This window comes from Pelodiscus sinensis, chromosome 25 (genome assembly GCF_052426305.1).
Source record: "Pelodiscus sinensis isolate ZL-2025 chromosome 25, ASM5242630v1, whole genome shotgun sequence".
In the NCBI taxonomy this organism is placed as follows: Eukaryota; Metazoa; Chordata; order Testudines; family Trionychidae; genus Pelodiscus; species Pelodiscus sinensis.
The window spans coordinates 2,640,572-2,654,687 of NC_143076.1; the positions used below are offsets into that span (position 1 = coordinate 2,640,572).

Sequence of the window (14,116 nt, forward strand, 5' to 3'; positions counted from 1 at the left end):
CTGTGTATGCATGCCTAACACACTAACTCAGCTATCAGATTGTTGGGATTTTTTTCAAGCTCTCTTGTGGTAAAAGAGCTTGGGGTACCCCTTTGGAAGAAGTTTCCAAGTGAATCTTCCTGGGTTCAAGAAGAAAGGTGTCTGCCTCCCTCCCCAACTTGGGTAGTGGTAGCATACGTTCCAAGGTCAGGGAATCTGTGTTTTTAAAACAGAAGCCTCTACCTAGCGGCAAAGTATCTGTAAGGTCTCTTGTGGGCTTCCACCTTCTGCACTCAAAGTGCCAGAGTGGGGAACAGCCTTTACACATAAATATTGCTGAAAACTCCATGCCTTGTTCCTGGCTCAATTCATGTCTCTCAACTCTCCCCTGCTCATGCAAAGACTGCAGCAGGAGGGTCCTGCTTTTTAATAATAAAAAAAAAAACCCACCATTTTCATTGGCTCCCTGCCAACACTTCTCGGAGACTCTCAGGGGAGATCTACACAGTGGGGCTAAAGTTGAATTAAGCTATGCAACTTCAGCTATGACAATTGCATAATTGAAGTCAAAATAGCTTAATTCAGTTTTTGGCGCTGTCTACACAGCAGGAAGTCAAAGGAAAAACACTTTTCCTTCAACTTCCCTTACTTCTTGTGAAATGAGGGTTACCATGAGCCAGAGTAAGAAATCCTCCAGCTCAACATTATTTCGAAATAAAGGCTTGTAGTGTAGACATGCACTATGTTATAACATCAGTAATTCTGAAATAACGTTGCTGTGTAGATGTACCTCTAAAGACCTACTGTCTCTCGGTTTAACTCTTACAGGCAATCTTGTTTACTGACTAGTTGGGATGTCCAGAAAAGGGTAGTATCCCCATTCATCACAATGTTGGTTTTGACAGGATACATCAGATGGCCCCAGAAACAAATGATTTTTGTTTAAAACTTATGGCTAATGCTAAGAATGAAGAGTTTGTTGACCGAAAAAGTGTTGCTAAACTAAAGCGTGAAAACTGGCAGTCAAATGCAACTACAGTCATTATGGGAGTGAGTTTTGAGCTGCCCCCATGCTATCAGGCCTGCTGAAGAAGCAAGCTAGCCAGATGGATTAAAGCAGGACAGGAAGTTGAATGCTGACCCAAAACTGGGCATCCCCCGATCCCAAGGTGGAAACCATGAAAAAAGTTTCTTCTCTTCTACAGAAACAGAGCTAGAAAAGGGGCTCTCTTAGATGTTGGGAGAGGGAGCAGCTGGAAGGTGGTCTTTTGGGAATGACACGTTGGCTTCATCCGGATCCTTTGCTTCATTAATAAGGATCCCCAGGAGCAAATGCTTCTGAAATGGAATTCTGTCCAGAATGCACGACGGCAGCCATTTGCTTTCTTTAAAATTATGACTATACTTTATTTTGTAAGTTTTTACAAAAAATTATACAAATTGTGTATTTTCACATCATTGTACATTTGACTGTGATTATTCATAAGTGGTCCTTGTTAATACAAATAAACTATGTACCATTAAAAGAAATAACTGCCTAAATAAGCCTGAATTTTAGGTACCGAGAAAGGGATATTTCTTATTTCCATGAGACCCTGCTACCCTCCAGCAAATTCCCAACATAAGCTATTATATATAACAGGTTTCACTTTACCTTCCAATGTAGGGAAAACTACAAATACTGAAAAGGGAAAAGAGTTTAAAAAGGGACAAAAATGTTAATACGGTATCTATTCTGCTGCAGACCTCTAAGCCTGCAATACTTAAAACTATAAATGAACAATACAGTGGAATTAGTTCTTTGGGTTCAACCATTTTACTTAACAAAAGCAAAGGCCAAAAAGATATAATAAAATTTAATAAAATTACAAGTCTAAGGCCCACATTATCTCTATGCCTCTCCACTCTATGTCATCACATTTTATAAGAAAGGGTAACAAGTTATTGCTCAAACAGATTTAAAATCTGAAGATACAACAATGAAGCACGGGGGCCAATTTTTTTTTAATTAGATATAGACTCTTCCCCTCTAGCCATGTCCAAGGAACCCTAAGCCTGTAAATGGCTGCAGCAGTCTTGGGGCTGGATATATACTCCCCAGAAGTCGGTCAACAACTAACAAACAGTCAGGCTGGCTCCCACAAACACACAGCACCCCAATGATGATCCCAATGATTGCTGACTTAGCAGAAGGGAAAAATAAGCCTCATACCAGTAGCTACCAATAGGAAGGCATGCCACCGCTAACTTACTACAGTCAGGAACACCTCATGATCACTATTTGTCTGGGAGGCCCTGAAAACATATTACCAAATGTGCCCTTTGATGAAATGCCCTGGTGACAAGAGTGATCCCTAAAAAAGAGTTTCCATTGCAAGTTACTGGCAGCCACAGGTATTTATTTCTTGATGTGGAATAAAAATAAAAATTAGATCAGTGTAGCAGCATCCAATCCAACGGCAGTTGGAGCATGTGGCAGGAAGTCACACTTTCTGGGTGCTCACAATATCATTCAGTTTTCCCTTAATCTTCAGGAAGTGCCTCTTGAACTCCAACCCATCACCCTAGGTAATAAAAACAAGTTTATTTTGTGGACTGTATGCATGTATAAATAGAAGAATGGGAATGCTGTAACTCCTGCCTATCTGAGGGACATTGGCTTCTATTCTATATATTTAATTTTTTTTCTTTACAATCTTTATGTTCATTATTTATAATTAGTTAGCAAGAAATTCTACCACCACCTCCACTATTGTTATATGAATTGTATTACTTTTATAATCTTTTACAAAAGGTTTCTATTCTTGCCACTTCAGAGACAGCCATTGTGGATTTTCTCCAAATTAGGGTGCAGCACATATTCTTCTGTTTAAGATTTAAACATATTTTAATTTTATCTTTCAAGAAAGGAAATATGAAACATGGCAAGAAGACTTCCCACCTCTACTATTATGCTCTTAACAGCTTGTTCCAGTCATGACCTAACCAATTTCATAGATTTATTTTTCATGCACACATTTGAAAGTGCATTGATGAGTATTTTCCATAGAAACAAAATAATCTTAAAAAATTCTCTTTGAAATAGCAAACAAATCAATCTATTACTGTTAATTGTCATTAGAAGAGGCAGAAGCTGGAGGTCTCTGCCTCACTTGCAACAGTCTATTCTATACCATTTGCCTAGATATGAGCATCTTTAATATTAGGCTAGGTCTGTTTCAAAGAATCACAGATAAGTACTACTGGAATGGATCTCATGAGGTCATCTAGTCCATTCCCCTACACTCAAGACAGGATGCTTAACCTTTTCTCAGAAAGTTATTATCCATCTCTCTCAGTGAGACACTATGGACCAAGTTTATGGCACAGGGAGCCCCATGCACACCAACAGTCGTAATACAGCTGTAGTTTTGGCAGACAGTTCAGCTAGTGTCTGCTGAGCTTCCACAAAAGTTGCCCAACTGTAGTCATGCTTTGTCCCCCACCATAGTAAGTATAAACAGAGCTGATTGGAGAAAGGGAATAAAGCTAGCTACACCTTCAAGGGCTTGATGCTGCTTCCATCGGAGTTCATAACTATTTTTCCTACTGATTTCCATGAAAGCAGGATTACGCCAGCCCAGCATGCTTCCCCAGTGCCCAGAAATCATTATGCTTTAGACCAGTGGTCTCCAACCTTTTTATACCCAAGATCATTTTTTAAATGTCAGGACAAGCCAAGATCTATCCCATCCCTTCCCCAAGACCCTACCCCTTCCTTGAGGCCCGTCCTCTCTGTTCCTCTTCCCTCCATCACTTGCTATCCCCGGACCTTATACACTCTCAGGGTATGGATACACTGCTGCTTTTTTTCGATCCTTCTGTTGGAAGAAATTTTTCCAACATTTGGCCTGTCCAGACTAGGCCAAATGTCAGAAAATCTCCTTCTTTTGGAAGCCCCCTCATTCCTTGTGGAATGAGGAATATAGGGGCTGCCAAAAGAGTGTGTTTGCTGGAAAAACTCCTGCAGTCTAGCCTCACTGGGTTGAGACAGGAGGTGCGGGCTCTGGGATAGGAATGAGGGATATAGGGTGTGAGAGGGTGAGAGGTGCAAAGGGTGAGGGATTTAGAGTGGGAAAGGGTGAGAGGTGCAAGCTCTGGGAGGGAATTTGGATGCAGGAGAATATGGAGAAGGGGCTGCTGGCTCAGGGAAGGGGCTCCAGGCTGGGGAGTGTCGGGCTCAGGTGAAGGACTGGGGTGCTGAGCAAGCCGCAGGCTTGTGGATGTGAAGATGCAGGAGTTTGGGTTGGGGTGTGTGAGAGGCTCAGGGCAAGGAGGTTGGGAGTATGATGGGCTCAGGACACAGATTTGCAGTGTGTGAATGGTGCAAGAGTATTGTGGCAGAAGACTGAGGATGTGGGGGTGCAGGAGTTTGGGGATATGAGAGGCTCAGGACAGGGGCTTCCAGTATATGATAGGCTCAGATCTGGGGTCAGGGTGGGGGGGTACAGGAATGTTATGATGCTGTGGCCAGATGAGGGGTGGGCCCCAATTGGGGGCTTGTTGGCCAGGCTTCATTTTTAAATAAAATATTATGTCAAACAAAAGATTTCAGCATTGTCTTTATTTATGAGAGGGGCGAGGAAACTGTTTTGAGTCAGGGGTCACGGACCCACAAAAAAGTCAGCCTGGGCCACACAAGGGAGATACAAAAATACAACCCCTCGAGCCTCACTAATGTGGCCCCAACTGTGCTGGTGGTGGCAGGGGACAGAGTGCTTATGGGTGCTGGGACAGGGTGCCAGGGCAGGGGTCTGGGGCAGGAGACAGGGTGCTGGGGCAGGAGACAGGATGCCGGGCCAGGGTGCCAATGGGTGCTGGGGCAGGTTGCTTGTGGGTGCTGGGGCAGGAGACAGAGTGCCAGTGGGTGCCAGGGCAGCGTGCTGGGCCAGGGTGCCAGTGGGTGCCGGGGCAGAGGCCTGGGGCAGGAGACAGGGTGCTGGTGGATGCTGGGGCAGGGTACTTGTGGGAGTCCAGGTGGGGAGACGGGACAGGGATCGGTGCTAGGGATCCTGCAGCTGTGCGCTAAGGCCCAGGAAATGCGCGGGCTGCTCCCTCATTCTCCAAACAGCAGCCCAGTACCTGAAACGCTGGTCTGTCGAGCACCTGATGCCTTCCTGCATGGGGTGGGAACAAAGGGAGTCCTGGATCGCATCAGCTGGAGCTGGCGCACTAGAGACTTTATTCCCCTGCTGCCTTCCTGCGGGGGGGGGGGGAGGAGTCCCAGACTGCACCAGCCCCAACCACTTGGGCAGTGCGTGTTTTGCTCCTCCACTCCCTACAGCAGCGCATGCCACCTGAGCAGCTGGAGCTGGCGCAGTCCCAGACCTCCATCCCCTTCCCCATGCGCAGGAAAGCAGCGGGGGAACAAAGAACCTAGTGTGTGACGGACCGACAATGCCTTCTCCCATAGTACTTGAAGACTCAAGGTGCTTGCTATCCACAATCATTAACTGGAAAGAGGATTTCCAGACAGTGAGCAGTAACAGCTTTTGCACTGCATTCAGTACCAGAGCCCAAGTTTCAGGAACCAGTGAAATAGTAACATTGCTCACTTCAATTCTGTAATAGAGATGTAGCCGTGTTAGTCTGGTCTTGCTGAAACAAAAGACAGGACTATGCAGCACTTTAAAGACTAACAAGATGGTTTATTAGGTGATGAGCTTTCGTGGGCCAGACAAACATCCACACCAACTAACACCTTAGAAGACTTTTGTTCCACCAGACAAGAAGTCTACTATACACACTTCTATTCTCTACAACAAAGAAAAGAGAATAAACTTTCTAAACTGCTCCACACCACAGGCTACAACAGCAACTACCTCAACCCACCGGATAATATTGTTAACCTCTCTAGCTACAAACTCAACCCAGAAGAAGAGTCTGTTTTATCCCGGGGTTTCTCTTTCTGCCCCACCTCTCCCACGAACTGGATTCAGTTTTGTGGTGACCTTGAGACTTTCTTTCGCTGCCTCCGCCTACGAGAATATTTCCAAACTACCAATAAACATCAATCTGACCAACCAGATCCCCCCCATCAACACCAAAAGAAAAATAATTCTATATGGACTCCCCCTGACAGTTGGAATTACCATCTGGATTTCTATATACAAAGCTTCTGCAACAATGCACAGACTGACATTATTCACAAATGACAACAAGTGACATACAATCTCAGCCGTGCTAAACACTATGCTATCCAGAGTCTTAAAAACAACCTGGACATTATAATCAAACCAGCTGACAAAGGGGTTCTGTGGTCATTATGAGTAAGTCCGACTATGACCAGGAGGCAACCAGACAACTCTCCAACACCACATTTTACAGACCTCTCCTCTGATTCCACTTCAGAATACCAAAAGAAACTACACCGTCTCCTTAAAGAACTCCCTACATCTACTCGGGACCAAATCCACACAGAAACACCTTCTGAACCCCGACCAGGATTGTTCTATCTGCTTCCCAAAATCCATACACCTGGACACCCCAGACGTCCCATCATCTCAGGTATCGGCACACTCACTACTGGATTATCCAGCTATGTAGACTCTCTTCTCAAAACTTACACAACCAACACTCCCAGCTATCTCTGAGATACTACTGACTTCCTGAGAAAACTACAAAACATCGATAACCTCCCTGATAACACCATTCTTGCTACCATGGATGTAGAAGCTCTATACACCAACATCCCACATGGAGACGGATTACAAGCCATTAGAAACACTATCCCATAGGATACCACTGCCAATCTGGTAGCAGACCTATGTAACTTTGTTCTCACCCATAATTATTTCCAATTTGAGGACAACTTATACCTCCAGATCAGTGGCACAGCCATGGGTACCCGCATGACCCCACAGTACGCTAACATCTTTACGGCTGACTTAGAATGTTTCCTCAGATCCCGTCCCCTTTTACACCTTCTCTACTTACGCTACATTGATTACATCTTTATGATCTGGACCCATGGCCAAGAAACACTGGATGCATTCCACAGAGGCTTTAACAACCTATACCCCCCATCAACCTCAGCCTGGACCATTCTACACGAAAGATCCATTTCCTGGACACCACAGTACAAATCACCAATGGTAAATTAGATACCACTCTCTACAGAAAACCCACTGACTCAGAGTTACCTACATGCCTCCAGCTCGCATCCAGAACACAAACTACGATCCATCGTCTATAGCCAAGCCCTTCGATACAACCGCATCTGCTCTAATCCCACTGGCAGAGACCAGAAACGTCAGGATCTCTACCAAGCATTTATAAACTTCAATTACCCACCCAGAGAAATAAAACAACAAACTGAAAGAGCTAGATGAATACCCAGAAACCATCTACTTCAAGACAGACCCAAGAAAGCCAACAATAGAACACCACTTGTCATCACCTATAGCCCCTAACTTAAACCCGTCCAACACATTATCAATAAACTACAGCCTATACTGGAACAGGATACTACACTCCGAGAGGCTCTGGGAGACAGACCCATAGTCTCTTATAGACAACCACCTAACTTCAGGATGATTCTTACCAGCAACCACAGGACATACCACACTAATACCAACACCCTGGAACATTCCCTTGCAACAAACCCCGTTGCCAGCTTTGCCCACATATTTACTCTGCTGACACCATCACTGGACCTAACCATTTCATTTATAAGATCAAGAACACATATTCCTGCTCATCCAGAAATATAATTTGTGCCAACAGAGTCCGTCTGCTATGTATATTGGACAAACTTCTCAGACACTTTGCCAAAGAATCAATGCACACAAAACAGACATCAGTTTCACAACGAAAAAAAAGTTTCTTGCCATTTCAACCAGAATGGGCATTGTCTCAATGACCTTACTACCTCCATCCTGCTTCAAAGAGGCTTTAACACAAGACTTCAAAAAGAAGCCTCTGAACTGTCATTCCTGCTTAAATTTGACACTTTACGAATAGGCCTTAACAAAGATGCTAATTATCTCACACATTACAAAGATGCTTCCCCAATTATCACCTCTAATATCATCTCATAGGGTATGTCTACACTACCCCGCTAGTTCGAACTAGCGGGGTAATGTATGCATACCGCACTTGCTAATGAAGCCCGGGATTTGAATTTCCCGGGCTTCATTAGCATAAGCGGGGAGCTGCCATTTTTAAATCCCCGCTGCTTCGAATCCCGTGTAGCGCGGCTACACGGGGCTCGAACTAGGTAGTGCGGACTAGGGTCCTATTCCGAACTACCGTTACTCCTCGTGAAACGAGGTGTACCGGTAGTTCGGAATAGGCATCCTAGTCCGAACTACCTAGTTCGAGCCCCGTGTAGCCGCGCTACACGGGGTTCGAAGCAGCGGGGATTTAAAAATGGCGGCTCCCCGCTTATGCTAATGAAGCCCGGGAAATTCAAATCCCGGGCTTCATTAGCAAGTGCGGTATGCATACATTACCCTCCTAGTTCGAACTAGGAGGGTAGTGTAGACATACCCATAGTTATTAATCTCCCACCCTCATCCGCTCTCTGTTCTAAAATCTGATTTGTCTATTTTATGTGTGCGCACTTTTTTTTTTTAAATTATATCCCTTTGATATATATGGTCATGCCAATTTTCTTCCACAATTTGATCTGAGGAAGTGGGTCTGGCCCACGAAAGCTCATCACCTAATAAACCATCTTGTTAGTCTTTGAAGTGCTGCATAGTCATGTCTTGTGTTTCAATTCCGTAGGTTCTCTCTTTGGTTAGACATAGACTACCAACGCAAGAACCCCTTTTCCATAGGCTTGTTGTCATATGCAAGCTGATCCAGTTTACTTTTAAACACTCACCCCTCTAATGGTAAAGTCCATTGGCTTATTTTGCATACCTTAGAAAGGCGGAAATCCACCAAAATCTTGTCTTCCATTTCTACCAAGTTCACCTTGAAAATTAGTTTATTATTCCTTCTATCAGTAGTTGATATGGTAACCTTTAAAGCAAATGAGAGAACATTTTTATGACAACAGGTTTCACATACTACGAGCATGTATGTATTATATTCACAGTATACCAGTGTTTCTGAAACTTTTTAAGACCAAGGAACACCAATTTTTTTTTTTTAAATGAGGAACACCAAGGATTTTTTGTTGGGGGGAGCGGGAAGTTATTGAGAAAAAAAGAGAAGGTTCGGGGGGGCACAGAAGGGTCGGGGGAAAGTTATTGAGAAAAAAAAGAGGTCGCCTGCCCCTTTAAGGGTGCCCATTTTGAATTCTGATGTTCTCCGTGGCACATCAGTGTGCTGTGGAACATAGTTTAAGAAACACTGCAGTATACTAATAGCTACGCTAAAGGAGTCTGACTAGGGATTTCATGTACAGATCTTGTGCTGGTTCAGAAAATGCTACATCTGACTACAGGATATTTTATAGGATTTGCAAATGGAATCAGAAGCATTAATTTGTTTAATTCCATGGACTCTACCTGGTTTGTGCAGCTTTTCTTCCAGACATAGCCCATCTTCTCACAGACCTCCTTCAAACTATTATAGGAGTGGTCAGCATCCAGCTTTGTAAAGAAACGGGTCATTCTCTTCACCAAGCGTTGCCATGGGTTCTGCAGATTAGAGATCAGATATATGAATTCTACAGATAACCAACTACCTTTCTTGGCTGAAAGTTTGGATAACACTCCTTTAATTTACTTGGATTTAAAATTAGGATAAAGTATCTGAAATGGTGTAAACTGAATCTTTACAGTCTGGAGCCAAAGAACAAAATTGCCAAGCTGCTGTGAACAAATACAGCGTTTTCAAATATTACCTGTGATGAGCCTGGGGTGCCAAGTAATTGACTATTAACTAGCATGTGCTCAGGGCATGCTGGCTGGGAGAAGCTGATCCCTTGCACTAGTTCGTTGATATTGGTTGGACTGCTGTCCCACAAGGAAATGCCAGTGCGAGGTTCTGGCTGAGAAGTGGAGTACCCCACTTTTTCTTCACTGAAACATGAAAACGTAATTAATTACAATCATTGTAATGTTACATTTCTCTTGTGATTTTCACACTGATGTAGCCCCCACACACTTTACACACAACACGAGGGGTTCCCAAACTTTTTGCTTGAGTGACTGCAATTTTGAAACTTACTTGTCAAGGGCTTCCTTTAACTCCAGACAGCAACAAAAAACAACTAAGCAATCCAAGGAATTTACGTGTTATTTAATGCTCTCAAGTGACAGATGAGCTTTCATATTGTGACAGTTCCTCAAAGTCCAACAGCATGATAGAAATTGTGCATCCAATCTCTGACATGCCATCAGCAGTAGCTCAGTGTGATCAAATATCACAAACAGATCTGATTTCTTTGCACAGTTTTGCAAATATACATGCATGGAAGTTAGGTTGCATGGTAGATCACGACAGATAAATGTCAACTAGCTTTGGATTCAGACCTTTAAATACCAGTTGCTCTCTGTGAATCATGCAGTGAGTCAACCAAGTAGACTGAGCAAGAGGGGGTTACTTACCTTGTGCAGTAATGGAGGTTCTTCAAGAAGGTTATCCCTGTGGGTGCTCCACCGTAGGTGTTCGGATGCCACTGCGTGCCTAGGTGGAGATTTTTAGTAGCAGTGCTCTTGGTGGGCTGCGCAGGCCACTACTATGCATGTGCAGCAACCATCCCTTCAGTTCCTTCTCTGCCCTAGAAGGAGAACCTAACAGTTCGAAGCGGGGTGGGGGGGAGGGGGGGAAGGAAGCACAAGATGAGTAAAAGGGAGACAGGTTGCCTGGAGCCGCAGCTCAGAGCCTTGAAAAACAGTTTCCCCTGTTGGGGCATGTATAGGAGGCGTCTTGAAATGCTCCCGCCTGAGTGTGCTAGCTGCACAGCTCAACCTCTCCCTTTCAGTTCCTCTTTTAGGCCCAAGACAGACAGACTCCAAGCAGAAGGGAGGGCTGTGGAGCACCCACGGGGATACACATCTTAAAGAACAGCTGTTACTGCATGAAGTGAGTAACTTCCCTTTTCTTCTTCGAGTGATGTCGCCATGGATGCTCCAGTGTAGGTGACTACAGAGCAGTATTCAATCCGGGTGGAGGGAGTTGGAGTCACTGTTTAGCGGCGGTGGACAAAACTGCTGTAGCCACTGCTGAATCAGAAATGAATTGTGTTAAGATGGCACAGTGTTTAGTGAAAGTGTGGTCTGATGACTATGTGGCAGCTTGGTAAATGTCTCTTAAAGGACATTGTTAAAAAAGGCCGTGGAAGCCGCTGTAGCTCTAGTAGAATGTACTCACGGTGGATGGTTCATTGGCCAGAGTATGACATCTAACTATGCATGTCGATATCCATTTTGAGATACGTTAGGATGAAATAGATGCACTTCTTGAGTGTTCAGCCATGGAAATAAAGTAATTGAGATTTACAAAATGGTCACGTTCTCTCCAAGAAGGCTAATACTCAGATATCTAGAGTATGTAGGCTAGCATCTTGGTGTGAGGCTTTGCGGAAAAAATAGGTAACACAATGGGTTCATTCATGTGGAATGCTGTATAGACTTTTGGTAAGAACACTAGGTGAGTCTCAGCATGACTCGGTCTTCTGTGAAAACCATGTATGGGGGTTCCGCCATAAGGGAAGTTCCCCTTCTCTCCTCACTGAAGTGACGGCTAGCAAAAAGCAAACATTCATAAAGAGGAAGGGGAGTGCCACTGTGGCCAGTGGTTCAAAGAGGGGCCTGGTCAGATAACCCAAAACAAGGTTCAAGTCCTATAAGGTGGGGTGGGGTGCTATGGGGTGGATATACGTTGTGGAGGCCTTTAAGAAATCTTTTTGTGACAAGATGAGCAAATATGGAGAAACCAAGCACAGAGGTGTGAAAAGGAGGAAGTTACTCACTTCGTGCAGTAACGATGGTTCTTCGAGGTGTGTCCCCGTGGGTGCTCCACGTCTGGTGTCGGGCTGGTCCCAACGCCGCAAATCGGAGCTTGCCAGAGCTGTGTGTAAGTGGCCGGACTGCGCGCGTACGAGCCGGTTTTGCGCCTTTCATCTGCCGCGCACAGTCCGGCGCCCGCCAGTTCATCTCACCGCCTATCTGAAAGACAAGATTCTGAAGCAGGGAGGAGGGCGGGTCGTGGAGCACCCACGGGGACACACCTCGAAGAACCATCGTTACTGCATGAAGTGAGTAACTTCCTCTTCTTCTTCGGGTAGTCCCCGTGGGTGCTCCACGTCTGGTGACTCCGAAGCAGTAATCTCAGTTAGACGTGGGCATCGGAATTGGGATTCTGAACACTAGGCAGCACTGCCAAGGCTACCGCTGAGTCAGAGAAGAAGTGCTGAACAATTGCATAATGCCTCCTGGGATGAGGCATACCTGGGTTGTCGACAACTCCCTTTGATGTCGGCAGGGGAGCGTCCAGACTATCGCGCTGAGCCGACAAACAGCTGATCAGCTGTTTGTCGGCTCAACGCGGCAGCCATGTAAATTTAAATGAAGCGGTGATTATTTAAATCGCCGCTTCATTTTACTCTGTCGGGTAGCCTAATCTACATGCCTCTGTCGCCAGAGGCATGTAGTCTAGACGTACCCTAAGCATCGACATGGGTACCGTGGCCAACGATTCAAATGGTGGTTGAGTTAGGACATCAAGCACCAAATCAAGACTCCATGCAGGTGGCGGAGGCCTACGCGGTGGGTTAAGGTTAGCCAGTCCTTTGAGAAATCTAGTCATCATCGGATGGGAAAAAACCGACTTGCCTTCAATGGGATAGTGAAAAGCAGCTATCGCCGCCACATGGTCTTTAAGTGATGAGATGGAGAGTCCAGTCAACTGTAGCTGGAGGACATAGTCCAGTAAAACATGTAGTGGTAAAACAAGAGGGTCTAGAAGCGCACCAGCGCACGAACCTAGACCACTTGGACCGGTAAGTTTTCCTGGTGGAATCCTTCCTGCTGTGTAAGAGAACACGCTTCACCTGGTCCAAACAAAGATTCTCGGACGCGCTGAACCATGCACCATCCACGCAGTCAGGTGCAGAGTATCCAGCTTCGGATGAAGAAGGGAGCCTTTCTGTTGCGTGAGCAAGTATGGTAGGTAAGGCAATCGGTGCGGTGGTCATACGGAGAGCTGCAGAAGAGTTGAGTACCATGGCTGTCTGGGCCAAGCTGGGGTTATGAGTATCACTCGTGCCCTGTCCATCACGATCTTCTCGAGTACTCTGGGAATGAGTACAACAGGGGGGAATGCATACAAAAGCGATGTGCCCCAATGAAGGAGAAATGCATCTCCCAGAGAGTGATCGCCCAGTCCTGCTCTGGAACAGTAAGCTCTGCATTTCTCATTGGCACACGTGGCGAACAGATCTATCACCGGAAAGTCCCACCGATGGAAGAGAGGTAAGAGGACATCCGTGCGGATCACCCACTCGTGGTCTTGAGAGAAATGCCTGCTCAGCGCTTCCGCAGTGGTATTGTTCGCACTCGGTAAGTATGACGCGACTATAAAAATGTTATTTTGAATGCACCAGTTCCAGAGGCGGATCGCTTCTGCACAAAGTGAATGGGATCGGGCACCCCCCCGTCTGTTCACATAATACATCGCCACTACATTGTCTGTGAGAATTCTCGTGACAGTGCCTCTTATGTGTAACTTGAAGTGTCTGCAGGCACGAAACACCGCTCGGAGCTCGAGAAGGTTGATATGGAGCATCATCTCCGTCGTGGACCAACGGCTTTGAACTGTTTTTGCGCCCATGTGGGCACCCCAGCCGATGAGAGAAGCGTCTGTGGTTATCTCCACTGACAGCTGTGGAGTGTGAAAGGGGACTCCTGACAGCATGTTGTTGCGATCGGTCCACCATAAGAGGGAGTCTTTAACATGTGCCGGTAGCACCACGGTCTTGCGGATGCTGTGCCTGGTTGGATTGTATACCGTGTTTAGCCAGTGCTGTAGACACCTGAGGTGTAGCCTTGCGTGGCGGACTATGATTGTAGTCGACGCCATATGACCCAGAAGCTGGAGGCATACGTGTACCGGGAGCGTTGGAGCTTGCAAGACTGTTTTTATCAGGTCTTGCATAAGTTGAAAACGCACGACTGGCAGATGAACTTTTTCTGACTGG

At 45.6% G+C, this 14,116-nt stretch overlaps 1 protein-coding gene across 1 annotated transcript in view; it reads right to left on the reverse strand.

The window, feature by feature from the left end:
- Positions 1-1,492: 1,492 nt before the first annotated feature.
- CHEK1 (checkpoint kinase 1) overlaps positions 1,493-14,116 on the reverse strand; it is a 67,961-nt gene continuing 55,337 nt past the window's right edge. Inside the window, exons 9-12 of the mRNA XM_075909326.2 lie at positions 9,818-9,995; positions 9,480-9,611; positions 8,887-8,988; positions 1,493-2,543 (exon numbers count right to left, since the gene is read on the reverse strand). Coding sequence (XP_075765441.1) covers positions 2,463-2,543; positions 8,887-8,988; positions 9,480-9,611; positions 9,818-9,995 — 493 coding nt within the window. The 3' untranslated portion in view covers positions 1,493-2,462. The remainder of the gene's footprint in view (positions 2,544-8,886; positions 8,989-9,479; positions 9,612-9,817; positions 9,996-14,116) is intronic.